The 26,670-nt window shown below is 41.6% G+C and overlaps 1 protein-coding gene across 14 annotated transcripts in view; it reads right to left on the reverse strand.

Moving 5' to 3' along the window:
• The window catches only part of LOC117902180 (neuronal acetylcholine receptor subunit alpha-7), an 89,679-nt gene extending 71,967 nt beyond the window's left edge, over window positions 1–17,712 (reverse strand). For 7 of the 14 annotated variants that reach the window (XR_004649378.1, XR_004649377.1, XM_034813343.1 and 4 more), the window contains exon 1: window positions 77–922. Coding sequence is in view for 11 of the 14 variants with exons in the window: in XM_034813343.1 (XP_034669234.1) it covers window positions 77–143 (67 nt within the window). In the remaining 3 variants the exon portion in view is untranslated. Of the gene's footprint in view, window positions 1–76; window positions 1,134–17,385 lie in introns of those variants that run through there. The other 7 variants (XR_004649379.1, XM_034813351.1, XM_034813349.1 and 4 more) reach the window with 3 other exon arrangements.
• Window positions 17,713–26,670: the final 8,958 nt, after the last annotated feature.

The following is a 26,670-nucleotide window of genomic DNA, read 5'->3' on the forward strand; positions in this document are numbered from 1 at the left end:
ATCAGAAAAGGAAAAGTTCTTTTCAGTTCTCTCGGTTGAAAGACAAACAAAAGTGTCGAAGAGGGTTTGCACTCACCTTTAATTATCGCCAGAAAGATCAACAGGACAAACAGCGACAGAGACGACGGCAGCGAGGAGTCCATGTCCTTGGTTTGCTTGCTTCGCTTGCCTCTTGGGTTGAATAGCTGCCTGACCTCCGACTGCCTGCTGCTGCTGCTCCTCCTCCTCTGGGACTAGCAATCCTTGCCTCGTCACCTTGGTTAAATAGTTGGCCAGGGCTTCCCCTTCGTCACCTCTTTTCAGGCAGGGCGTCAGTGGTCGTTTGCAGTGTCCGCGATGATTAGCACAAAAGCGGCGGCAGCTGGAGACAAAAAGCTGGCGCTTGGACAGGAGACGCGCTAGCGGTGGGTCAGAGTTCACAGAGAAAGAGTGTCAACAATGGCCGCCGGTGAAGGCGGTCCGTGGCCCTTCCCTGCTTCCCTCTGAACGTGCTTCAGCGCTCATGAAACGTGTCCCGCTATTTTTTCGCTTTACTCCCGAATGAATCTCTCAATTTTCTGGGTATGCTGTTGGTCTGCCTCTCCTCCAACTGCTTTGATTATTATTTTATTCTACTATATTTTGAACAAATATTTGGCACGCGTGTTCCGTTTGCTCGACTCGGATTTTGCTGCGGTTGCGGCTGCTGCTTCTGCGGCTTTCTCTTCCTTTTCGGGGTCTGGTCTTTGAGGTCTTGTCGGGGCTCCTGGTCGGTCTGTTCGGGGGGCAGCAACGTTGCAGATTTAATTTCCGGTTTGCCTGGTCACAGATCTTTTTGTGAATATTTCTCTCTTTCTCTCTCTCTGTCTCTCTCTGTTTGCTGCCGCTTCTATTTGACGAAATCTCTTTCCTTTCGTTTGCTTTTGCCTTTCCTCCTTACTTCCCCTCAGCGTATTTGCTTTTTGCTATAATTTACATAATTTGCACTTGTTTTTTCCTTTATTTTAGGAAATTTTGTTTGTATCTTTTTTGTTTTTGTTTTTTTTTTTGGAGCTTGAGAAACCTTTGGTAGCAGTTGTTGTTGTTGTTCTTTCTTGTTGATATCCTTAAGTTCAGTTTAGTATCGTTGTTTCGTTCAGTTTTTGAGTTTTTAGCTGTGAATGGTAGAAAATAGAGAAGAAATTACATATAAAAGTAAATTTTTGGTAGAGAATAAACATTATGAAGAAGTAATTAGTAGACATTCTTTATTAAAACTTTACTAAACAAAAACTTCCAACATTTTTTTAAAAACTTTCCACTTTGCCCTTTTTTCTTCCAACTCGAACTTCAAACTTCAAGCTGCTTGTATTCAAGGATACACTCAACATATCCAGCAAAGTTTTCACATAAGTTGAGATTGCGTTTAACTTATTTTACACAGATATCCTCAAGGAACAGATACATATATTATTGCTAAAATTATCGCTTACTTCGCCCCACTCTGCTCAAAAAAGACCAAAAAAAAGGCTGTAGAAAGCTTTCAACTCCCACAAAATTACTCTGACTCCTTGAATATTCCCTCTATATTCATTAATTCTTTCGTCTTTGAGGTTTTTCGGGGATACACAGAATCTTAGTGCTAGCCCTTTGATGGCAAATCCTTTCGGCCACAACTTAGCGGACTGCTTAAAAGGAACCGCAAAGAAAAGTGCCACAAAATACTCGAAAAACACACAGAAACTAAAGCCAGCAAAGAACCACACAAAAGCAGACAACAGAGAAAGCAACAGAGCAAAAAGTTGGAGCAGACTTAATGTTTAATTAAAAAATATATTCTGTTAACCCCATTAAGTGGTGTTTTTTTTTCTGGTTTTTCTGTTCTTTCTTGTTTTTTAACCCAATTTCTGTGTGCGGGTGCTTTGTCACCTTGTAGGCTCCACCTCTGGATCCACAGACTCCACTGAGCAAAAGCCCGAACCAGGGGAGGGCACCCATTGATTAGTTTTTGTTTTCGGTCAACAAACTTGAGTAAATTAAAACAATGAATTTGCGTAAAAACGCAGGCGCACAAAAACAACAGCCACACAAAGCAAAAACCAAGAAAAAACCGTGCCAGGGTCGAGGCTATTGATACCCTTACCTATTACATTTGGAACAGACAAACTGACGGGCGTGGCAAACGTCCAGCCAAAAGCAAAATACCCTCCAACTCTCCGCCCTTGAAAGGGCATCAAAAAATGCGATGCAGAAGCAGAAAAAATAACAAAAGCATGCGAAGCGCAAATTAAAACAGTGGCTACGGCTGGAGCCAGCCTAGGCCAGAGGGAGAGGGCATGCACTGGCGTAGGTGGATCTGGAGGAGGCAGGGAAATGCAGTAATTGAAATACATGCGGCGGTGGCGGTGGCGGCGGCATGGCTGCGTGTGGCAAAGAGCGCCAACGATGCTGCCAAGCAACAAAACAGCACCGAGTTCCAGCAGGAAAATTCCCAGAGGATGGAGTAGACTAGACTACAGGAGTACCCGCTACTCTGAGAGAGAAACGCAACTATAGTCGATCTTCAGAATGTTCTGGTGTACAAAAATTTGTCTATAAATATAGGGGATCTTGGATCTTGAGAGACCATTTATATAGTCTATAAAGAAAGCAATCTTTTCCACCTGGTTTCTAGGAATATACCCTGAAATGCTTCAGAGTACCTGTTAAAAGCAGCACCAGCACAGCCACAGAAAGCCACAATAATTTACACGTGCTCGATGACCACAAAGGGTGGCAAATAAAGACACACAATGGGAGAGAGAGAGACAAGAGCATAGACCCACACCATGGTGAATTTACTTAGAAGGTGACTTTGTCCGCTGTGGGGAGGACCAATAACTTATTCACCACGCATTGAGAGACAATCGCTAGAAAGGGATAGAGCTAGTGCTATTGGTCCCCGAAAGAGACTCTCTTGTGGTGAAGTCGTCATCGTCTAAGTAAATTCATTTTGGTCCAAATCTTCTCAAGGGATAGAAAGCTATTTGATTCCCGAGTGGAATCAGCTCCCGCTCCTCCTCTCTGACTCTTACTCTCGTAGAGTCACACCCTCTCTCGCATTCGCTGATATTAAAATCAGTATATTTTGGCTGCTAGCTGCGTCAGCTGTTTGTGTAATTAGAGGTTTTACGAGTTATGTGTGTGTGTGTGTGTGTCTATAAGTGCCCAAAAGCAAAGGCAAGCGCTAGGGTTCTTGGTACTCCTTGCTGGGGTTGCGCCGAACGAACAAGAACGAAACCTTTGGCCCTTGTCGCGGTTAATTAAATTCAAGTTTAGTTTCAGTTCGTTGCTGGCTGGCTATGTGTTTGTGTGTGTGTCTGCGAGTGGCACAAAGCTGGCAGGTAAAAAGTTTCAAAGTCAATTTAATGCTTCGCCAATGATGAGAGGCAACAGAAGTGGCCGAGGCTGAATTCTGGAGACTGTGGCAGTGCCAGTGCCAGTGCCAATCTCCCACATACACAATGAGCCTTGAAATTGGAAAGAGTAAGTGTAAGTGTAAGCACCCAAGCAGCAGTAAGACCCTGGTCCTTTATCCCCCTACTGCTGTTGACGGGTTAAATATGCAACCGCTTAGGCGCGACAAAAAACGCGCAAAAAGTTGCCTCTGGTTCGGTACTCGTTCTCGGGCTCCCCTGTGGCCACTGCCTGCCTGCCTGCTGCATTTTTAACATACTGTACACGGCCTCAAATTACCTGCCAGGTACACACACACTCACCACTCCCGTGTGGTAAGTGGCCCACAGTATCCGCTTTCAACTTTTTGCGGTCGTCTGTTCATAATTGAACTCTCCAGAGGCACACACATGCCGAGAGATCCATGGAGAGGGCTGAGCAAATTTGCTTTAGCTGCCTGCAAATTATGCACTGGGGAGGTGGTGGCTACTTATCGGGGATTTTGAGTTGAATTAGAGCAGAGTCTAACAATGGGCACAGATTCCTGAACACACCGATGACTCCTGCGGCACCCGATGACGCCTGCCCACCCCGAAGAATCCCTGCTAATCAGGCGGCAAAGTGCGATTCGAGAGCCAATCAAACTAAAACTGCATGTAAAATGAGCTTTGAATTCAGAGTTTTGGAGTGTTGTCGATATGTCAGACACGGCGGACAGACACCGCATAGATACAGGGGTGACTATCCCTCTTGGCCTTCCATTCATTCATTCATTCATGCATTCAAATGCCGATAAACACACACAAAATTCAATGCACTCACTCACACACACTCACCCAACAGCAGCACTCGTACACACACACACAACACACACAAACACACACTCAAACACCCCCATGCTCAAATATTGCCCCATCGCGATGCATCGATGAACTGCGGGGCGGCTCAAAAGTCATTTCGGCAAAATACTGCTGCATACTTTTGTGCGGCTTTCGAGTGCGGTTATTGGTGCTCCTCGTTGAATCGATGCAGGGGGGAGCCTTTGGGAGTAGGAAGTGGCAGGCTGGTGGTGGAGTGGAGTGGAGTGAAGGCTGGGAGTCAAAGCTTTTGTTAGCACAAAGCCAAAACAACAAGTGCCATGTAATTACAACAACAGCGCAAACGGCAAGGGAAATGCAGAAAAGTGCAGGAAGACTGGGAGAGAGAGAGACAGAGACGAGAAACAGAGATGGAGAGGGAGAGAGAGGAACGGCTTATTTGTTGTTAACCGCGATGGAGATGGACTAGTGCGAAACAAAGCACAAATATCACGAGAGAAATCCAGCTCAAAATGAAATGCTGATTCAGAAAGATTCAGGAATCGCACCAACATATATTAAGATTAATTTTATTTGTCTCTTTTATGGTGACTAAACTGCAGCCACGTGACCGCACAAGGTGTCACGCACTCATCTCCAGGCTGCCTGTTGCCCAAGCAACCAACCAACCAACCAACCAACTGGGTCAGACATCGCATCGATAATGATGAGAGATGTGGAATGCGGAAGCATCTGCATGATGATGATGAGCAGAGCTGACATTAGATACAATTTTAATAGACATTGGCGTAGTATAATTAAAATTGCGAACCAAAAAATATTCAACTATAATCTATGGCAGGAAAAGATAGAGAAGGGAAATAAATATATGCCCAGAGAGCGAGAGAGCGAAGTTAATTTCATGGCGGAAAGCGGGGAAATGGCACAGCAAACAAAGACAAAGACAATGGCCAGCAGCCACCAGCCGAGAGTCACCCATACCCAGGACACATCAGGACACACCAGGACACCCACACACACACTGATGCAGAAAGAGAGAAATTAAATTGGAAATGTTGTAGTACGTGCAGCAGACAGCAGGCTAAAAGGAAATACAGCAAAGGCATCCTGCAAAAAAAAAAGCTGAGGAATGTATGTGTATGTGTATGGGTATGTGTGTGTGTGCAACAACAAGTGGCCGCCAGGACATGGCAAACGGAAGCTGTTGCTGTTGCTGTGGCTGCTGTTACTGCTGCAGGATGCAGGACTCTGTGCCCATTATACAAATGGAGGCAGGCGGCCTCTTATAAGTTGGAAATTGTCTCAGATTTTCCGAGAAAGAAAAATGAGGGGGGGAAAGCAACAAGCAACCAGCAAACGGAAGGAACGGCAGGCAGTCACGAGAATACGAAAGTTTGATGCCCTCTAAAGGCACACACAAAAAACTTCTGAAGAGGAAACTATTGAGCAGAATGGAATTTAATAAACATTATTGCAGATGCGGAACTACTTACTACTCCTAATCTGAGCATAAAATAACATCGTAGATGTGTAGTTATAGCAGCTCCAACTCCATTAAAAAGTTATTCAACTTCAAGCAAGAGATAGAGAGAGATGCTCCACCATTCAGTGTCTTGGCCATCTTTCAAAGCGACAGACAGCCAAGACAAAGGCAGGACTCCCAAGATGCCACACGGAGGATGGGAGATGTGTGTGGGGATCTCGGAGTGCACACAGCAGCAAAGGAAAGACCCAACATTATTTAGGTTTAATCAGCAAAGCAGATTTGCATACGACAGTTCGGTTGCAATGAAATAAACCAACTGGAATCCCAGCGTTCAGTATCCGGAGAGAACATCGAGGCAGAGCTGATGGAAATGGAAAGCAGGAAATACATCAAACAAATGAGAAGGACTCCGCAAACGGGTGAATCGAGGGAAGGAAAAACTATTATAAACTGTTGACAACTGGGGAAATGAACTTTTCGGCCGAAATGGCAAACGTCCATCTCGGTCCAGCCCGTCAGCCAGGGGGCCACAGACCACGGATTCTCTCAGTTTGCATTTCGCAGTTTTTGGCTATCAAATTCTGTTCTAAAAGTGCAGCACGAAAATTGCCAAAGATCGTGGGAATTCCGTTCCAAAAGAAACTTTAGCAACTCTATCCAAAAATGCCAAAAATTAAAGAACAAAAACCCAAAGACCTCCTCCCATCTATGGTAAAAGTTGTGCTGAATTTTTAATTGATGCTGAGCTGGCAAATTTCAATGCGTATACGTAATTTCCCTTGCACTAAAGTTTCGGGTGTTCTGTTTGTGTTGCCTCAATCCCAGTGTCAGTGAATTAAAATCAAATTAAGCAACTTTCAACTTTCGGAAACGCAATGCGACAGCAGCAACATCCAGGGGGTGACAGCCACCAGCCTGAAAACAAAAACACTGAAGGGGGCTTAAAACGCTACAAAATGCATCGTGTTCCGCATCCGCTTGCCACTGGAAATTGCTCACAAAAAACGAATGGAAAGGGAGAGTGAGTAAAACAAATTTTTTTGGTCAGCAAAAAAGAGTACAAATTCAGCGAGGAATTTCCAAAACGTCTTTATGCGGGGGGAAACGGGAGCGAACGAAAATTGCTTTCGGTGATTTTTATTGGATTTTCCTGTGTGTAATATGAAATTCATAACACAACCAACGACAACGAATGTCCGACAAGCAAGAAGGGGACTACGGCTGGTTCCAAACTGCGATTGCATTTGGCGACGATTTGCAGTTTTTCATGGAGCTGCGAGCTGCCTTTATGCCATTTTGAATTTTCCTATGATTTTTTTCCACTGCACTTTGGACAGCGCTGAGCTCAACACTATTTGATTGCTGGTTGCCCGACGCGTCCCACTGACAAGTTGGATATTTCCAAATGCCCTAACAAAAAGTTGGAGTTGTATACTAACGACACGACCATCTGGTAGTGCTCGTTACGGGTAAATGTTACTAGTTAATGTAGAAAAAGTAGATGTAAATGAAACATAAGTGCACTTTTTTTAAGGGCTTTAAGTTTCATTAAGATTCTGGATTCAAAAGCACTTTAATTAGGTTTATCTTTAATTCAAATTATTTCCTTCCTCTTAGAGTACTTTTTTCCTCTATTTGTTTCCTTTTCAATGGACTTGCTTTCTATTTATCTTGTGCCCTTATCAGGCAACCTACTACTTTTTTACCTTCTTTATTTTGTGAAGGTTGCAGACCAAAAATACAAAATTTAGAATGTCTGGACAAAAATTGTATTAAGAATTTTTTTTGGGAACAGTCTTCTTATTTTATCGCAAAAATATTGAACCTTCCCCACTGTACATGCATTCCATAGAGAGCCCAAATGCAAGATCAGAAGCTTTTATCTTGAAAAGCTCTCTCTTTCGAAATTGCACGTGCGAGCGCCGTTCACATGTGAGCTTTTCTCTCCGCAAGCATAGCTTACGGCTAGCCCTTCGAGAACCTTCTTAGCTCTCTCATACCCAGCTTTTGGAGGGGTAAAATAGTTAGGCTAAGTGCATGCTGCACAGAACAAAAAGTGCATTCAAGGTTGGAAGACTTAATTAATGTGCGTACAGAACATATGAAAAGAAAAACGTGGTGAAAATTCTGCAAAACCATAAAAGGGAACATAAACCCAATAAAAACCATTTGAAAAGTGTTGTGGCTGCAAAGAACAAAACAAAAACCAAACCCTGGATAAGGTACGCAAAGAAAATGAAAAAGTGACCTTATTACATAATTTCACGTATGTACTGTACATACATAGGTTATGATCCACGTGTGGCAGAAAATTGCTGACCTGGCCTGACCACCCTCAAGGAGGGGGTCCGCTTCATGACGATCATTAGTCCTTCTTCTTGGTGCCACCGGACCTTGCCTGCAGGCATAGAAACGGATGGACTTGGCGATCGGGACCGAGCCGTTTATATACATATATCTCACGCGCAATTAAGCCGCTCAACAACAACGACAATATAAAACCATCTAAAATATTATATCACCGCGCCTTGTGTAAAGAAAATGTTGGTGCTTGCACATGTAGGGTGTGGAAAAATTAGCTCAGCGGTCATTGCCCTTGCGGCTGACCATACACCTATGCGCATTTAACTAGACCCACCTGACCGTATGTCACCTATTCTCTCCTTCTCTCAGGTTATTAAAATTGTTCGATGCCGACATTCTAAAAGCCACTTAAGGGAAGAAAAATAAATCACAAAAATCTAGAAAAGAAAATTTAATGAAAAATTATGGATCGAAGAAAAAAAATAGAAAAGAAAATTGTTTAATAATATTAAATATTCCTAGACGTTAACTTAGAAATAGAAGAAGAAAAAAAAAATGAAATTTATGCCTAGTTAAGAATAGATTTTAAAAGGTGCATCATCGGTCTCATTGTGTCCATGGAAGGGTATTGGTAAAATACCTCTTCATAACGCTTCTTGTTATTTTGCATATTTCTACATTTCTTTAACAGTTTTTATTGCAAACGTGAAATTGGGCCCAACGACACCAGCAGCTGTTTAAAAGTCTGTAAGTTGACACACATATATACACATACACTCCGGGTCAGGAGAATAGCGTCTACACAGTGAGACATGCATGCTTAACCATATATAAAATGAATTATTATTAACTACCATCACTACAATTATGCCATTTAATTCCTTTAATTAATTCATTCTTACTTTATATTTTGATTATATTATTTTTATTCATATTTGATCATTCTCTTGAATTCCTATGTCTTAAATTAGCCCCACATATATATACACATGCAGTAAAAATAGTTTTAAGGGTTAGGGTAGAAATAATGGGGTTACAAACAACATGAAGTTATACAAGTCAAAGTAAAATTATAACGATTAACATGAATTTCTAATCTGATTTTTGGGAGGGGTTCCTAAGGCACATAGCGCAGCAGCAGAAGGTTTTGGGTAGAACCATAATGGCATATTCTTATGTTATTCTACATGGAGGGTGGGTCAAGAGGGAAGAGCACAACCACCTTGCTCTTCACAGTAGGTAGTGGACCTTAAGTTCCGTCCGGGTTTGTAATTCCGATCCCAGTTCCCGTAAATCTGTCTACGATTTTGTTAGGTGACGGAGTTCGTTTTCGCAGCACAACACCCACCCCATTTTCCCTGAGCCTAGCCGGCCAACCTTTAGTAGACAGAGAGTGCTGACGAGACGACACTTCCCGTGTCCGTTACATAATAAATGGCGCCCAACGTGGGGCCCAAATGGTCCGTATCTACCAACGTGGGGCCCAAATGGTCCGTATCTACCAACGTGGGGCCCGAATGGCCGTACCTACCAACTATATATTCTATGGTTATAGGTTCCCTCACGTTTTCCCCAATAACCTTCCCAATCCCTTCCGCAACCCAATATTGATCCAAATTTTAAAGTAGTTCAGTTTTTGTGTTATATATCCAGCTCGGAACAGCTGGGAATCTGATCATTGTCGGACCCAGACCAGTGGATATATTGCATAGAAGAAGATCACAGTAGACTTCATTATATCATTTCATCAGGATACTAGGAACGATAGTTCTGAGTAAATTGGTTCTATACCTAGTAGCGAAGATGAATGACCTTTATTCTCTCGGGATTAATTGAGACTTGTTCAGACTGGAAAATTCGGTCCTGTTCCTCTTTTTCTCGAAAGGATCAACAACAAAATTTTGTTTTCTTTCTTTCTGCTTACGGACTTAAGGTTATAACAACCGAAGACATTCCTTCTGCTGTGCTGGTGCCTGATAGGAGACCCGCACAATCATTGCCCATATTTTCGAATTTAGAATCAAAAAAAAAAAAAAAAAAAAATCGTTCATAGTCTTAAAGACTATATCGTTTTTCCTTAATCATAATTTGTTACAATGGCGGTAAGGCGAAGTATTGACAATATAAATGTTAATCTCGGCGAGGTAGTCGTACACTGCACTATATGCAATGATACCAGCCAGGACACCGACATTGTAGAAACCCATTGCAAACACAAATACCACAGGTCGTGTTTATCGGATTGGTTGACATCCAATGAGACATGCCCGATTTGTAGGCAGCTGTGTTCGCTACCGTTGCGTTCACAATCTCAATCGAATTTACAGAGTGGGGAAAATGCCGCGGCGAATTTGTCGTACACCGGAGCAATTCCGAAAAATCGTCCTAAAACAAGGTCACAGGTACGAAATACCCCAAAAGCCTCAAGTGCACGACCTAACCCTCGACCAGGACCTGGCCAGACTAGACGTGTGCCGGAATCAATGTTCTTTCCGAAGGAAATATCCAACGACTTATTTCAGAGTCCATGACTAAATTTCAGCAAAATATGACCGCAGTTATTTCAGAGAAAATAACAACGGAGCTGAGGAATCTGAACCTGACAAATGTTTCTAGGAACTTCAGGGATGAGCCCCAGCTTGAATGGGAGAGTGATATTGCTCCATCCTTCCCTCGAATGAGCAGCGCTAGTAATCTTCGTAACAATAGTTACAGGCCACGCCCATCTAGTGCTCGTGCGAATTTCGCAGACATTCCTAGTGAACATCCTGATAAGATCTCAAATATCATTTCCAAGTGGCGTATAAAATTCAGTGGATCTTCCAAAGATATTCCCATCGAAGATTTTATTTATAGAGTGAATTGTCTTACCAATAATTGTTTAAATGGAAACTTTACCTTACTGGCGCAGTTTGCCAGTCTCTTATTTACTGATTCAGCCTTGTCATTTTACTGGCGTGTTCATAGGACCACGAATAACCTTGACTGGTATGAGTTATGCAGCCGGTTGCAAGAGATACCAGGACCAACGTTCGGATCGAGAGATCAAAGCAGCCATGCGTAGGCGTAAACAGGGTGGTAATGAAAGCTTTGACGATTTTCTAGATGCGATGCTATCTATCGCAGACTCTTTACGAGAGCCTATGCAGGATGGTGACGTCACCATAGAGGTTCGCGAGAATTTAAAGTCGGAACTGAAGCTCGACTTGCTTCATATCGAAACTCCAGATTTGGCAACCTTACGCAAGGAGTGTCACAAGCACGAGGAATTCTTTCGAAATCTGAAGTCAAAGCCTTTTTCGCGACACGAAGTAGTGAATAGCAAGAGGTTTGTGAACTCCATAAGTCATGACGAAGAAGCTGAAGATAATTCCGAAAAGAAGGGGACTCCCTTGACGAAGTTTATGCATTCCGATCTTCCGATTTTAGTAAATGCTGGAATTGCGAAGAACAGGGCCACAAATACCAGGAATGCCTAAAACCTCGTCGTATTTTCTGCTATGGTTGTGGTGTACCTGATACGTACAAGCCCAACTGTGCAAAGTGTAAATCGACTACGGAAAACGTATCCCAGGATGTCCGTCGGTTAACAAGACGCGACATCCGACGTTAGTCTCGGATGCTCAACATATACATCTTATTACCGGACGTGAACTTAAACCAGACATATCCAAATCATCCTCAGACATACCAATCCCTCCACATTTCAGACCATACCATGTTAGACTTCGAGAATATCAGAAGCGTAGAGCCGAAATTTTTTATCCCAAACCTCCTTTAGCGGTGTTGTCTCGTTCAGCGGAACGAATGCGCGAATTTTGGAAGCGAAAGAGAAGCCTACGTCACGTCACTGTTTCCTCGGTCGTTCACAAAGCGAGCGATATTCGTCCTTTTACTCAAGTTGAGATACTCGGTGAGAGTTACCTTGCGCTATTAGATAGCGGAGCCAATAAAAGCGTCATCGGAGGAAAATTAGCCGATAAAATTCTCTCGAAGAATCTTCTGACAAAAAAAAAAATGAAAGGCGTTGTTCGTACTGCTGACGGTCAGACTCAGATGGTAGCTGGTTTTATTAAAGTTCCTCTGAATTACAATTCAATACACTCGGACTTTGAATTTCTAATAGTTTCATCTATCCAACAGGATATAATATGTGGAATGGACTTTTGGAAAAGATTTGGCATTTCTATCGTTCCATCATCATCATGGACAATAAGCGAATTATCATTTCAATCCGAGCACGAGTTGCTCAAGTTAGCCTTGTCGATTTCTCAAAAGAAGCAGTTACAGCACGTGATCGAATTGTTTCCGTCATTTGAAAAGAATGGACTAGGGTTAACAACCCTAATAGAGCACCACATTGATACGGCTAACCGCAAGCCAGTTAAGCAAAGATTTTACCCTTTGTCTCCAGCAAAGGAGACCCTTTTATGCGCAGAGATCGATCGCATGTTGAGTATGGACGTTATTGAAGAAGCTCCGAGCTCCCCGTGGTCATCTCCTGTCACACTGCACATCAAACCTGGTAAGGTGCGACTTTGTTTAGATGCCCGCAAACTCAACGCAGTTACAGTCAGAGATGCGTATCAATTCCAATCATGGATGGCTTGTTAAGTAGGTTGCCGCCGGTTCACTGTATTTCAAAGATAGACCTTAAGGATGCCTTCTGGCAGATTAGATTAGACCAAGAATCTCGTGCGAAAACAGCTTTCACAGTACCAAATAGGCCGCTTTATCAGTTTAAAAGAATGCCGTTTGGATTGACAAACGCGCCACACACGATGAGTCGGTTGATGGACATTGTAATTCCGTATCAACTCAAATCTCATGTGCTGGTATATCTTGATGACTTATTGGTGCTTTCAAGCAATTTTGAAGACCACTTGCTACATTTATCGGAAGTTGCTCTTCAATTACACAAGGCCGGACTGACAATAAACGTGCAGAAGAGTCAGTTCTGTCTGAAACGGGTGGACTACCTTGGGTATCTTGTGGGTGAGGGACGCTTCAAGTTAATTCAGAGAAAGTACGAGCCGTGGATGAATTCCCGATACCGAAGACTCAAAAAAGCAACTAAGGAGATTTCTAGGAATGACTGGGTGGTATCAACGTTTTATTCCCAACTACTCTTCTGTTATCTTTTCTCTCACTGAACTACTCCGTGGAAAGTCGTATGAATGGAATGAAAAGGCACAAGCAGCGTTTGATGATATCAAGTGTAAATTATGCTCAGCTCCATTTTTAATTCATCCTAATTACGATAAGCCTTTTGTAGTTCAATGCGATGCATCTCTTCATGGGGTAGGTGCAGTTTTTTAGCCCAATGTGACGACTCAGGTTGCGAGCGTCCGATAGCTTACATGTCCAAGAAGCTGAACAAGGCTCAGCGAAACTACACGGTAACGGAACTCGAATGCTTGGCGGTAGTACTGGCCATAAAAAATTCCGCATGTACATCGATGGTCATCCCTTCAAAGTTGTTACGGATCATGCAAGCCTCCGTTGGCTTATGAACCAGTCAGATCTCAGCGGTAGATTAGCCAGATGGGCAATAAAATTACAAGGTTACTCGTTCGAAATCGAGCATAGGAAAGGAAGCGAAAATGTAGTGGCTGACGCTTTGTCTCGTTCATTCGAAGGTGTTACGGAAGTAGCGGTTTTGGAATGCGAAGTGTTACCGGAAATCGATTTAAAGTCGGATGCGTTTCAGTCGCCGGAGTATCGATCACTCAGAGAGAAAGTCGTGCTCTCCAAACTCCCAGATTTTCAAGTAATCGACGATTACATATATTATCGTACAGGGTTTTCCGTGTTGGATTCTGACCAAGCCGATGAGTCTTGGAAATTATTTGTTCCCGAAGCCTTGAGACAGGGCGTAATTAAAGCTGCGCATGACCAACCTTCCTCTGCACATTGTGGGATTGCCAAATGCCTCGACCAAATAAGGCAACGATTTTACTGGCCAAAAATGGTAATAGACGTCCGCGATTATATTTCCGCATGTGATGTATGCCAGACCACAAAACATCCCACACGCTCTCTCAAACCTCCTATGGGCGCTAGAGTAGTTAGCGAACGTCCCTTTCAACGGTTGTACGTTGATTTCATTGGTCCCTTTCCTCGAAGCAGAAAGGGCAATATAGGAATATTTATCATCCTGGATCACTTCTCAAAATTTACCTTCTTAAAGGCGGTCAAGAAATTTACATCCAAGATAGTGATTGACCTATTGAGGGAAGAGATATTTTCATGTTATGGAGTGCCGGAAGTGCTAGTGAGCGATAACGGTACGCAGTTTAAAAGTAGTGATTTTTCTAAATTCCTTTTGAAGTACGGTGTTCAGCACTTATGTACAGGGGCGTATGCTCCACAGTCGAATGCCGCGGAAAGGGTTAACAGATCGATTAATGCCGCGCTCAGAGCGTACGTTCGTACTGACCATCGTGAATGGGATGTGTTCCTTAGTAGCATAAACTGTTCGTTGAGAAAATCAATACACCAATCAGTTGGTATGGCACCTTATTTCGTGGCTTTTGGTCAGCACATGATTTCACATGGCCAAGATTACAAACTGTTGCGAGAAGTCGAATTACTCAACGAGGGCGAGGGAAAATTGTCAAGAGCTGACGAATTTCAGAAGATTCGCTCAAACATCGAGAAACACCTGACAAAAGCTTACGAGAGAAATCAACGCACTTACGATCTGAGATCCAAGCCTCGTTCGTTTGAGGTAGGTCAAGAAGTAATAAAGAGAAATTTTTCTTTGAGTAGCGCGACCAATAACGTTAATGCTAAACTAGCTCCAGTTGGAGTGAAGGCTCGCGTAAAGCAGAAATGTGGCCAACTGATTTATCTACTGGAAGACTTGAACGGTAAAGAGCTGGGGAAATTTCACATTAAGGATATTTGGTAGCTAGAGACAAAAGTCTGCACCCTTCCTTGTTTTTGTTTCAGTTTTATCTTGGGTCAAAACCCTAAGATAAAATCTGGCGGGGGTTGTGAAGGTTGCAGAGCAAAAATACAAAATTTAGAATGTCTGGACAAAAATTGTATTAAGAATTTTTTTTTTTTGGAACAGTCTCCTTATTTTATCGCAAAAATATTGAACCTTCCCCACTGTACATGCATTCCATAGAGAGCCCAAATGCAAGATCAGAAGCTTTTATCTTGAAAAGCTCTCTCTTTCGAAATTGCACGTGCGAGCGCCGTTCACATGTGAGCTTTTCTCTCCGCAAGCATAGCTTACGGCTAGCCCTTCGAGAACCTTCTTAGCTCTCTCATACCCAGCTTTTGGAGGGGTAAAATAGTTAGGCTAAGTGCATGCTGCAGAGAACAAAAAGTGCATTCAAAGTTGGAAGACTTAATTAATGTGCGTACAGAACGTATAAAAAAAAAAAAACGTGGTGAAAATTCTGCAAAACCATAAAAGGGAACATAAACCCAATAAAACCATTTGAAAAGTGTTGTGGCTGCAAAGAACAAAAACAAAAAACCAAACCCTGGATAAGGTTATGATCCACGTGTGGCAGAAAATTGCTGACCTGGCCTGACCACCCCTCAAGGAGGGGGGGTCCGCTTCATGACGATCATCAGTCCTTCTTCTTGGTGCCACCGGACCTTGCCTGCAGGCATAGAAACGGATGGACTTGGCGATCGGGACCGAGCCGTTTATATACATATATCTCACGCGCAATTAAGCCGCTCAACAACAACGACAATATAAAACCATCTAAAATATTATATCACCGCGCCTTGTGTAAAGAAAATGTTGGTGCTTGCACATGTAGGGTGTGGAAAAATTAGCTCAGCGGTCATTGCCCTTGCGGCTGACCATACACCTATGCACACTTAACTAGACCCACCTGACCGTATGTCACCTATTCTCTCCTTCTCTCAGGTTATTAAAATTGTTCGATGCCGACATTCTAAAAAGCCACTTAAGGGAAGAAAAATAAATCACAAAATCTAGAAAAGAAAATTTAATGAAAAATTATGGATCGAAGAAAAAAATAGAAAAGAAAATTGTTTAATAATATTAAATATTCCTAGACGTTAACTTAGAAATAGAAGAAGAAAAAATGAAAAATTTATGCCTAGTTAAGAATAGATTTTAAAAGGTGCATCATCGGTCTCATTGTCCATGGAAGGGTATTGGTAAAATACCTCTTCATAACGCTTCTTGTTATTTTGCATATTTCTACATTTCTTTAACAGTTTTATTGCAAACGTGAAATTGGGCCCAACGACACCAGCAGCTGTTTAAAAGTCTGTAAGTAGACACACATATATATACATACACACTCCGGGTCAGGAGAATAGCGTCTACACAGTGAGACATGCATGCTTAACCATATATAAAATGAATTATTATTAACTACCATCACTACAATTATGCCATTTAATTCCTTTAATTAATTCATTCTTACTTTATATTTTGATTATATTATTTTTATTCATATTTGATCATTCTCTTGAATTCCTATGTCTTAAATTAGCCCCACATATATATACACATGCAGTAAAAATAGTTTTAAGGGTTAGGGTAGAAATAATGGGGTTACAAACAACATGAAGTTATACAAGTCAAAGTAAAATTATAACGATTAACATGAATTTCTAATCTGATTTTTGGGAGGGGTTCCTAAGGCACATAGCGCAGCAGCAGAAGGTTTTGGGTAGAACCATAATGGCATATTCTTATGTTATTCTACATGGAGGGTGGGTCAAGAGGGAAGAGCACAACCACCTTGCTCTTCACAGTAGGTAGTGGACCTTAAGTTCCGTCCGGGTTTGTAATTCCGATCCCAGTTCCCGTAAATCTGTCTACGATTTTGTTAGGTGACGGAGTTCGTTTTCGCAGCACAACACCCACCCCATTTTCCCTGAGCCTAGCCGGCCAACCTTTAGTAGACAGAGAGTGCTGACGAGACGACACTTCCCGTGTCCGTTACAATTTCAGTTTTCATTTATTTTTCCTGTCGTCCTTCCTCTGACTCTCACCTACCTAACTACGTTCTGGCAGTTCTCTTTCTGTTTTTCAGTTTCCTTTTCTTTGAGTGTTCCCTAGACCTTGTCTTTGCTTTGCTTTCCTTTCCGCTTCCTGTCCTGCAGGGCACTTTCCAGCAAGTGCAAAGGGTATTCCCGAATCGTTATGGCTATCCAGGAGTCATAAATCTTTCTCTACATTCTACATTCTTTTTTTTGTGATGCCTGCATACGAGTATCCTGCGTTGATTCGACTCGTGTTTGACTTGACTAGACAGAAAATTGTGTGGAAATTTAATTTCAACATGTGCTAATTCGCTCCATTTATGGAGCATTTCGTTTTGAGCTCTACTGTCCCATTCCCTTCCAAGCTATCCATATAATTTTCTTTCCACTTACCCAGCAATTTTTTGTAGAGTTGAAGTTGAGGCTGCTGCTGCTGTCGTGGATGCTGTATCTTCTGGTTCACTTTTCTGGTTTCTGTTGGTCTTGTGGTAGAATTTGTTGTTGTAAATTTAGTTGTAGATTTTCCCAGTCGGCGTTGTTCAACTGATGACAGCAGCTGGAAACATTCGGCGACCTTTTCGTTTAGAAGATGGAACAAACACAACAAAAATGTTGATGAATGTTCCATAATTAATGGAAAGATTTAATTGCTCTTTGTTTTGGTTTGGTTTGCTTTGTTTTGTTTTGTTTGTGTGGCTCCTCTTTTGCCTCTGTGCCTTTGTGTTTCTGTTTAGGTAATTTTTTAATATTTGTTTTAATTGGATATTAATTTTAGTTTAGTTGCTGGTTGGATTTTTAGCTGCGTGCAATTTAATTTTTAGTTTTCTTTTTTGTCGTTTTCTGATGGATTAATGGCAGTGGCAATTGATGATAGAATTGCTGGATAGTTTGCCTGCTGAATTTGGTTTGCTGATCGAATGATGAATTGAGTTGGAGCTGCCATTTTGTGTTATTACTTGTTGGCTTCTTCTCATTGTGCATTCAGCAGCAAAGACAGAGATACAGATGCAGATGCGGGTGCAGATGCAGATGCAGAGATGTAGAGATGCAGATACAGATACTGATGGTTTGGGTTTCTGTTTAGCATAATTACTTTTAAACTTTAATCTTTTCTCTGCTCTTTTCTTTTTTGGTTTAATTAATTCTTTAATAATTATGAACACATTGTTGTTGGCTGTGGGTTTCCTCTCGTTCGTTATTTATTTGCTTTTCTTAATCATTTTTTCTGTATGGTTTTTTGTTTAAATATTTGCATATTGCATTTATTTAATGAAAGCAAAAAAAAAGAAAAACGTTTATTGAAATTGGATTTTATCTGTATTATGGATGCGAGAAAAAGAGAGAGACAGGAAGAGAGAGAGAGAGAAAGAGAAAGATAAAGAGTGAGTGAAAGTGCGAATATTTATTTAGTTAAATGTTTACTCGAATATTAAGTGGGAAGCGGGAAAGTGGGGGGAATGGACTGTCATTTCATCGATTTATCTATCTCTGATGGAGGAGACTCAATCAATCTGTCAGTGGAGTTTCCAGTTTTCCATTGATTGATTTGCCAGCCAACAAAACAAAAGACTGGCTACTAAGCCAGAATTGGAAATCATCAGCCGGGGCTTAAGCATTGTTCCCCAGATACATTTGTATCTCTTTCCCACTGCCTGTTGCACTGCCACCACACAAAAGGTAATTGGATAGGGGGAGAGTCTCTCCCAGCCTGAATTCCAGAAACGATGGACCCAACTTCGTTTACGGATATATCCATTTCCCATGCCCCGCACTCAAAAACTGTCACAGACCATAAAAATTCAATTCTGAAAGCGAAACACTGAAGCAATAAGAAATAACAATTGCCTTGGTCACGCCCGGTTCTAGTCCAATCGTGTCCATGCCACAGCATCCTACAGCGACGCCATTCCCAACGCCCATCACGTGCCACAATTTACGGTCAAAGTTTCGAGGGTCGCAACCATCGCAAAACTGTTACGAATGCCAACTAAACATTAGTTTAATGTTTCTCCGTACCCCCCACATTGATAACTAGATATATATGTACATAAGTACTCCATATTCCGAATGATAGCCGCCACGGAGCAGTAGCGGACACAAAAGTTTGACAAAAGTCACTTAGAGAGCAGCCGCAGCAGCCATTTGGAGTATCAGTTACGAGAGAACAAAATCCAACAGAACACAGACAAAAAGGAGTGAAGTGAATAAAAAAGAATGAAAAAAGAAAGGGGAAGTACAGAGTACAGAAAGCCAGCTCCGAATAAAGCTACTCGAATGAGGAGTGTCCCTTAAGTGATTCCCGAAACTAAAAGTTTTTTTTGCACTTCTATTTTTTAAAAACTTTTCTCATAAATCAATAAGTTATCGATGGATGGTAAGGGAAATTGGCCAACATGGGATCAAAAGAGATCAAAAGAAAGAAGAATCACAGTAAAATAAATTATTAAAGAACAAAAAACAATAAACTGTAGAATTAATTAGAGAATAATACAAAGACCAGGAGGTTACATTAATGAACTCTTCTTGATTTGTCGTGCTTCCGTTGAAAGTCTGCTCTCATTCGAGAGACTATAACGATCCATAAACGTAATCCACCTGACGGCCCTGTAAATACCCTGGGGACGGCCTTTTGGGGGGCAAAATGATAAAAAGAGTTGAGCCACTGACCAAGAGACACCCAAAAATAAAGCAAAGAATGAAAAAGAATTGAGAAAAAATCCCAGTCACTCAGCTACTGGGGATTTCTTTGTTGTAGTTGCTTCCGTTATAGTCTCTAGCTATACCCTTAAATTAAGGGTATAATTGTTATCGGTAGATGTTGGGGAAGCAGCGCAAGAGGAGTTTCTAGGGACTTTCAATTGAAACGAAACTGTGCAAAGATCCTTCTATGTGGTGCATCGTGAATATAAATCACAATCGGATCATTGGTCATGGAAGCAATAGATCTGCAAGGGTATCGTATGCTTCGGTATCCAAATTCACACTTCCTTTCTCCCCTTTCTCTTTATTTTTTTCTGTGTGTTGCTCTGTTGCTCTGTGTTGTTGGTAGACAACGTTGTTATTTATGACAATTTCATTGTCTTGTCCACTTGCTGCCCTTCTTATTTCCGTCTTTGCCTTTTGCTTATTTACTACCACACATACAGCGACACAGCCAGACACACACACACAGACGACACTGTGAAGGGAGAGAGAGAGAGATAGAGAGCTCTCTGGGCTTTTGTGCGCGCGGCGTTATCAAACGTTTTCCGCGCTGTTACTCTTAGGATTCTGTGTGCTCTGTGTGCGTGTGTGTTTTTTTTTAACCATTCACAGGATGTGGGTGTCTACCCACTCCACTAACCAGTGACTAGGACATCTTTTTAAACAGCTCTATCTGTGTGTGCCTCATTCTGTGAACATGTGGCTGTTATCAGTGCCACAGAACTCATCGCCCATTGATGGAAAGTTTGAGTGCAATTTCGGGCTACTCATTTTTTGACTCAAACGTAGAGAGATAGTGAGAGAGAGAGAGGATGAGAGAGTCGAGTGCTGCTTGGAAACGGGACTCAGGGAAGTCGTCGGAACTCTGTTTACACTTGAAAGCGCAGGGCGGGGGTCCAAAAGGACTTCTGCCAATTGTTGCAAACCCTGTATACTGCTTATTGATGCTAGCGTTTGCTGTTCCTAATATTAAAGAGGGAAAAGCGGGAGAAAAGCTTGCTGAAAACTCCCACAAATATTTATGTATAACCAATTTTGAGCGTTGCCTGCCGTTCGTTCGTTCGTACTTTTTTTTAGGGCAAAACGTGGCTTAGAAATTTATTTAATTAACCCTAAACTGACAGAGAGAGTTAAGGCCACAAGTTCTCTGCTTACCCTCACTCCCGGAGTGACAGAAAAATTGTCTTTTAAGTGTTTTATGAGTGGGGCATGATTTCAAATGATTTTTCTCTCTGTCTCTGTTGCTCATCTTGTTGTTGTTGTTGCTGCCATGTGCTCCAATTCCCCCACAAAAAAAAGCACACACGTACATATGTATCCAAGCACGCATACAGACAGACAGATAGAGTGGGAGAATTACAATGGCGGGGAGCAGACACACAAAAAAGAAGCTGAGAAATAAACTTGCAACTTGTTTGCACGCCTTCTGCGTCTCTCCTTTGTCCTGATTAGAAATGCTTTTGATGTACGTCTCTGATGAAAATACGTTAACCAAGCGAAACGAAATGAGCTTTACTGCCGTAGCTCTGTGGGCATCTCTGTGGCAGGGCACTGCGGCAAGTGCAGCCACCTTAATCAAACATAATGAGCAATTAAAAAAAACTTTCCTTTCCTTTGTTTAACAATTGAAAGAGACCGCCAAAGAGAACCTATGGAAGCATAGAGAATGGAGAATGAGGGATGGAGGAAACCTTCGAACATTATAAAATTAAGATTAAAACAATTGAAACTTGAAGAAAGTAGAGAAATTACGTAAGAGGGGAGCAACATTCTGGGAGTCTAGTCTGCGGAAACTTAATATTTAATTTCAGTGCGAAATTATATTCGTTTCTTATCTACGTCCCACATTTAATTGTGCGCAAACTTCTCTCACATTTAATAGCCGAATTTTGTAGCTGGAAACATTTTAAAGTTTACACCTACCGGGTATCAGGTGGTCCCTCTGCCATTTCTAGGCTCATAAACTATTTGCTGACCCCCTCAGCATTTCCTGACACCAGATTCTGCACACTCCACACTAACATCCAATCTCCTATTCCCACTACATAAACTACAAAAACTGGCCGTGTGTACGGGTGGATTATATTCCATTTTATGCATAATAACTTTTCTTTTAAGGATCATGGTCGCTTCCCGCTCTACTCCCTGCTGGTGCATTGCCTCTCATGGGCTTCATGTAGCATTCCTTTATTTCTTTTTTTGTTGTCTGCTTGAACGTGGCCTTCAACACACGCCTCTCCATGCCCCACCACAACCTGTCTATACAGTTTTTCCCCTCTCTGCAACCCCTTTCGGTTGGTTGTATGTTAAACCAAAAAGTTGTAAATCTTCCAACTTGCGTTTAGTGCAACAAAGTCGCGTTTTCATATGACGAGAGCATAAAAGAGTAAGCAACAAACAACTTTACACACTCACACACAGCAGAAAGAGACAGGGAGAGAGTGGGAGAGTGTGAGACAGGGATGGGTAAGGGCCAAGTTTAGTGGGTGAGTGGCAGGACTGGGCAGAGTGGGGCAAAAAAGCGCCGAGCTCGACAGAAATTCAATGCTGGCGACGAAGATGTTGTTAAAATAAAACAGAAACGAAAACGAAAACGAAACGAAATGAAACGAAAGCGAAGGCAAACGTAAGACGAGCAATAAAAAGTGCGTAGGGAGGAAAAATAGAAAATGCCAAAGGAAGAAGAAGGAACACGAAGCGAGAGAGAGAGAGCAAAACGAGAGAAGGTAAGGGCAGAGCAACGATGACGATGTCGAAATTAATACGAAAGAATCACATTAAAACTTTCACAAGGAAAGGAAACAGGCAGCAGCCAGGCAGACAAGCAGTAGAGGCAGGACTCCCCTCCTGTGAAGCTCTCCACTCCACTCCACACCGCTCCACTCGTTTCGGTCTGCAGACTGACGAAAACGAAGCTTTCGGTTGGGTTAAAGACGAAACATATTGTGCGTAGACGCACACAAACCCAAATAAAAAAGGACGAACACAGATACACACACACACACACACACACACACAGACAACGTGTTCATGTTTAAGTGTTTTGGTGCAAGTTCTCGGTGCAGAAGATGGGAGGCAGAAAGGGTGGCCATGTGGAGCCAGGTTGATGACTACGACGAGGGTTGGGATTTGGAATTTTGGTATTTTGGATTTGTACTCCCCATACCCCATTTCCACCCGCAGACAGATAGACACACACATACACCCACACAGAAGCAGAGAGAAAGTGGAGCAATTTCGACGACTCCATTTGTATGGGTGTGTGTGAGAGCAATACCTTTCCCCACTCACACACACACACACATACATTTTTTCCATTCTTTTTCTTTATTATGTCTACTCCTCAGACACTCAGAATCGACAGGAGGTGGATGTTGGGGCTGGGGCGGGTGCGGGGGCTAGAAGTGAAATAGAAAGGACAGCAGATAAGGACAATAACATCGAAAACCATTCGAAATCAGAAACATCATAAAGAAAACCTGAGGCAGGTCGAGAGCATCGGGAACAATTGAGAGAGCAGGAACAGGAGCCGGAGCAGGGACAACCAGGATAAAAATAAGATGTTTTGCTCACCACAAAAGGGATATAGACTTAAGCTGCAAGGATCAGAATAGCTTTCTTCATTTGAGGTACATAATGGGGCAGCTCCAATTGGAAGGAATACGCGTACGATATGGAATTGGTTCCATCGATAAAAATTAACTTGATTCAAGGGAGTCATGAAGCTTAATCTAGATTTAATTTATCAATCGACTGAAGCGAATTATTTATGTGCAGAGAGAAACAAAAAATTCAAATTATTTAAATGGTCACGAACATTTTGGCAACATTTTCAAACAATTTTGTACACAAAATGTATAAAGGAAAAAACCAAACGCGTGGCACCTGCAGCGGAATCTGATTTGCTGTATATTTCCATTATTTACAGATTTATCTCCCAGGCATGGTCTACAAAATCAATAAATTAAACTATTTAATTTGCGAAAAACTCAGCGGAATTAATTCTATATATTTATTGATAATTAGTTAAGATAGGTAAGCTTAGACTCTACAACTAAATGCCACATAAAATATATTCATAGAAACGCCAATCATTATTAGTAAAGGGAAGCAGCCCCTCCATCTATTTTAAATCCTCGCTTAACTCTATTCGATAAGTGAAACCATTCGATGCTCAATTTTCAGCCTTCATTCTGAGCACATCCATCCACTGAACGTTTTATTTTCGACCTTCAGCTTCAGATGCCCTCTTAAAGTCTTAAAACACACGGCATCCATCTATCTGTGCATCTGTCCGCTTAAGGCGCCATTGGAGCTCTCTCCCGGGTCTCGTGTTACCGAGCTTTCATGTTTGCCCACGTTCTCCACCCCACATCCTAGATTTCACCTACACCCCTCCGCTATCCCCGAGGCAACTATCGATGGGGCTTCTCTGCGGCCCAATTTTTTAAACTACAAGTCTCCTAAAATGTGAACTAGGCGGCGTAGTCAAGCAAAATGATTGATGAAAAATCTGCGTGTGTACACAACTTGCCACTCAACACGGCACACATACACACACACATACATTTTCGTTCACTCACACACATACATTTGCAGCCACACGTCACACACACACACACAGATACATGACCACTTACGCCCACTTAGGCACGCCGCGTTCTGGTTGTTGGCCCTATGTTTTATTTGTTTTTTTTTTCTTTTGGTCTTTGGGCCCGTTTTTTTTTGGCAGAAGTGTGTGTGCTGCTGCTGCTTTCTCCGGTTGTTAGTTTGGCCGAAAAGTTGTCTTTTCCCCTCCCTTGGAGAGAGGAAAAGATTAAAAGAAAAGTTTTTCTTTTGGCCAACTGATTGATAGCAGTGCAAATGTTAATTGCATAAGGATAGGGCAGTGTCAGAATGTGTGGCAGTAGGAGGGGAATATAATAGATGGGGGACTGCCACAAAAACTACAGAAAAACGCAGTGAAACAAAATCAGAGCACAATGAAATGGCAACTAAAGTTGAGAGTATAATTAAAATTTAATTATCGTAGCAGCAGCCACAATTGGAAAACCCCCACACACATTGACACTGAAACAATCACTGCTGGAAAAACATAAATATGCGTTTAAAAATGCCATGAGAGCGCGCCATAAAATGCGCTCTAATTTTGAAATCAGTCAATCAATCATAGCACTTTCGGGTAGCAGCAAAAATAAAGCATCCAAGTGGAACGAAAAGGAAAAGAAGGAAATCGCCAGGGACGACGGCCAAAGGAAAATTGCCTCGATTCGTGCAGATAAATGTCAGAAGCAACAGTTTATAAGCCAAATAACTGACATCCCAACTGCAAGACGGATCAGATCCGAAAATCTTGAGTGGAAAATTGCTGCATTCATGTGCCAACAATTTATGTACACATTTCCCTTGCGAATTATTTGGTTTGCCACAAGTTTATCACTCTTTTCACTCTTTTTAATTTGCATTTCCAGCATGTTCTATCAAAAATCAAATGAAAATAAAATTGTTTTAGTTTCCAAATGATATCGAGATTCCATTGACCGACCTTTTCTCTCGGGCCAATCAATTTGTAAGAAATTCAAATGAAAACATATTCGATGATGGTAAAAAAAACAACAAATAAATCAACACACATTTCTTCAAAAGAAATACATTTTGATGTCCGCATAATATTTCTCTGTAAACAAGTCGCTGTGAAATAATTTTGCTTTTTGCCTTGCCCTAGAAACGAATATTAATTCTGAGCACTAAAAGTTTGGCTTTAAATTTAAGACAAAGTTATCGAGTTACACACAAAATAATTTCCACATGAATTACTCGCAAAGATTTGTATTTACAAAGGTGGAAATTATTTTATTGAAATTTAATTTACTTAAAACCTAACGCATATTTTTTTATATAGTTCCTAATGGAATTTTAAACCAAAAACAATATGTAGATACATACATATATACAATATGTTGTCAAACTTTCACATGGATATATATATATATGTATGTACATAAATTCATACATATGAACATATGTACTTGTACATACATACATTTATTTTCGCTTTGCTTCATTTTCTCATAGCGTTTGCACCTTCAAGCGAAAGAAAATCAACAGCACACAAATATTCTTATCAATTTTCACACAAAAATATATCACAATATATATTATCACTATTACTTTTATTAATATTATTAAAGTAGCGAACAATTCCCCCAATCAGAACATGCACGGACATGAGCGGGCATGCAGAGAGCTGCACGGGCAGCAAGTCAAAGCGCAACAATTACACAAAATGTTGAGTGAGAAAAGTCGTAGCATACAAGTAAGCTGTTGCATCAGAAAACGAGTGCAGCAAGGGAATTAAATGGGATAAAAAAGAGGAAGGAAAGCGAGAGAGAGGTAAAGGAGAAGCTAAGGATGGAGCAACAATTTTTGAGATTTTGTTTACCTTGGTTCTTGGATTTTAAGCGGTTTATTTTTTAATGGAGTTTTAGTTTAATTTCAGCTGTTGTTTGTTTGTTTTGTTTAATGAACACACTCTTTATTTTTTTATTGGAGCTGGAGTTTTGGGATACGCACACGGACACACACACGCAGAGAGACGCGGACACTTACACACACAGACACACAATTGTACGCGCGGGAGGATGGCCAGAGAGTAAAACTGGAGTTTAATTCTGGACTCTGGATGCTGGAGCGTTGTAAAAGTTGTAAACTTTATTCTAAGCAATAATTCTACATATGTATGTATCTATATGTCTGTCTGTCTTCTTTTTTGAAGGGGTACTCTTTCTATCTGAATCTGCTGGGCTTTATCTTTTGCACAAAAACAGTTGGTTCAAACGGTACACACACGACACAAGGCAAGGCAGACTCGCGGCAGCTCGGAGAGAAAGTGCGTCCTGTCTGGTTGTACCCTAACGAATTAATGCGCTCAACGCAGCTTTTCACACGGCCATGGACCCATGAGCACGCAGCATC

This window comes from Drosophila subobscura, chromosome U (genome assembly GCF_008121235.1).
Source record: "Drosophila subobscura isolate 14011-0131.10 chromosome U, UCBerk_Dsub_1.0, whole genome shotgun sequence".
NCBI lineage: Eukaryota > Metazoa > Arthropoda > Insecta > Diptera > Drosophilidae > Drosophila > Drosophila subobscura.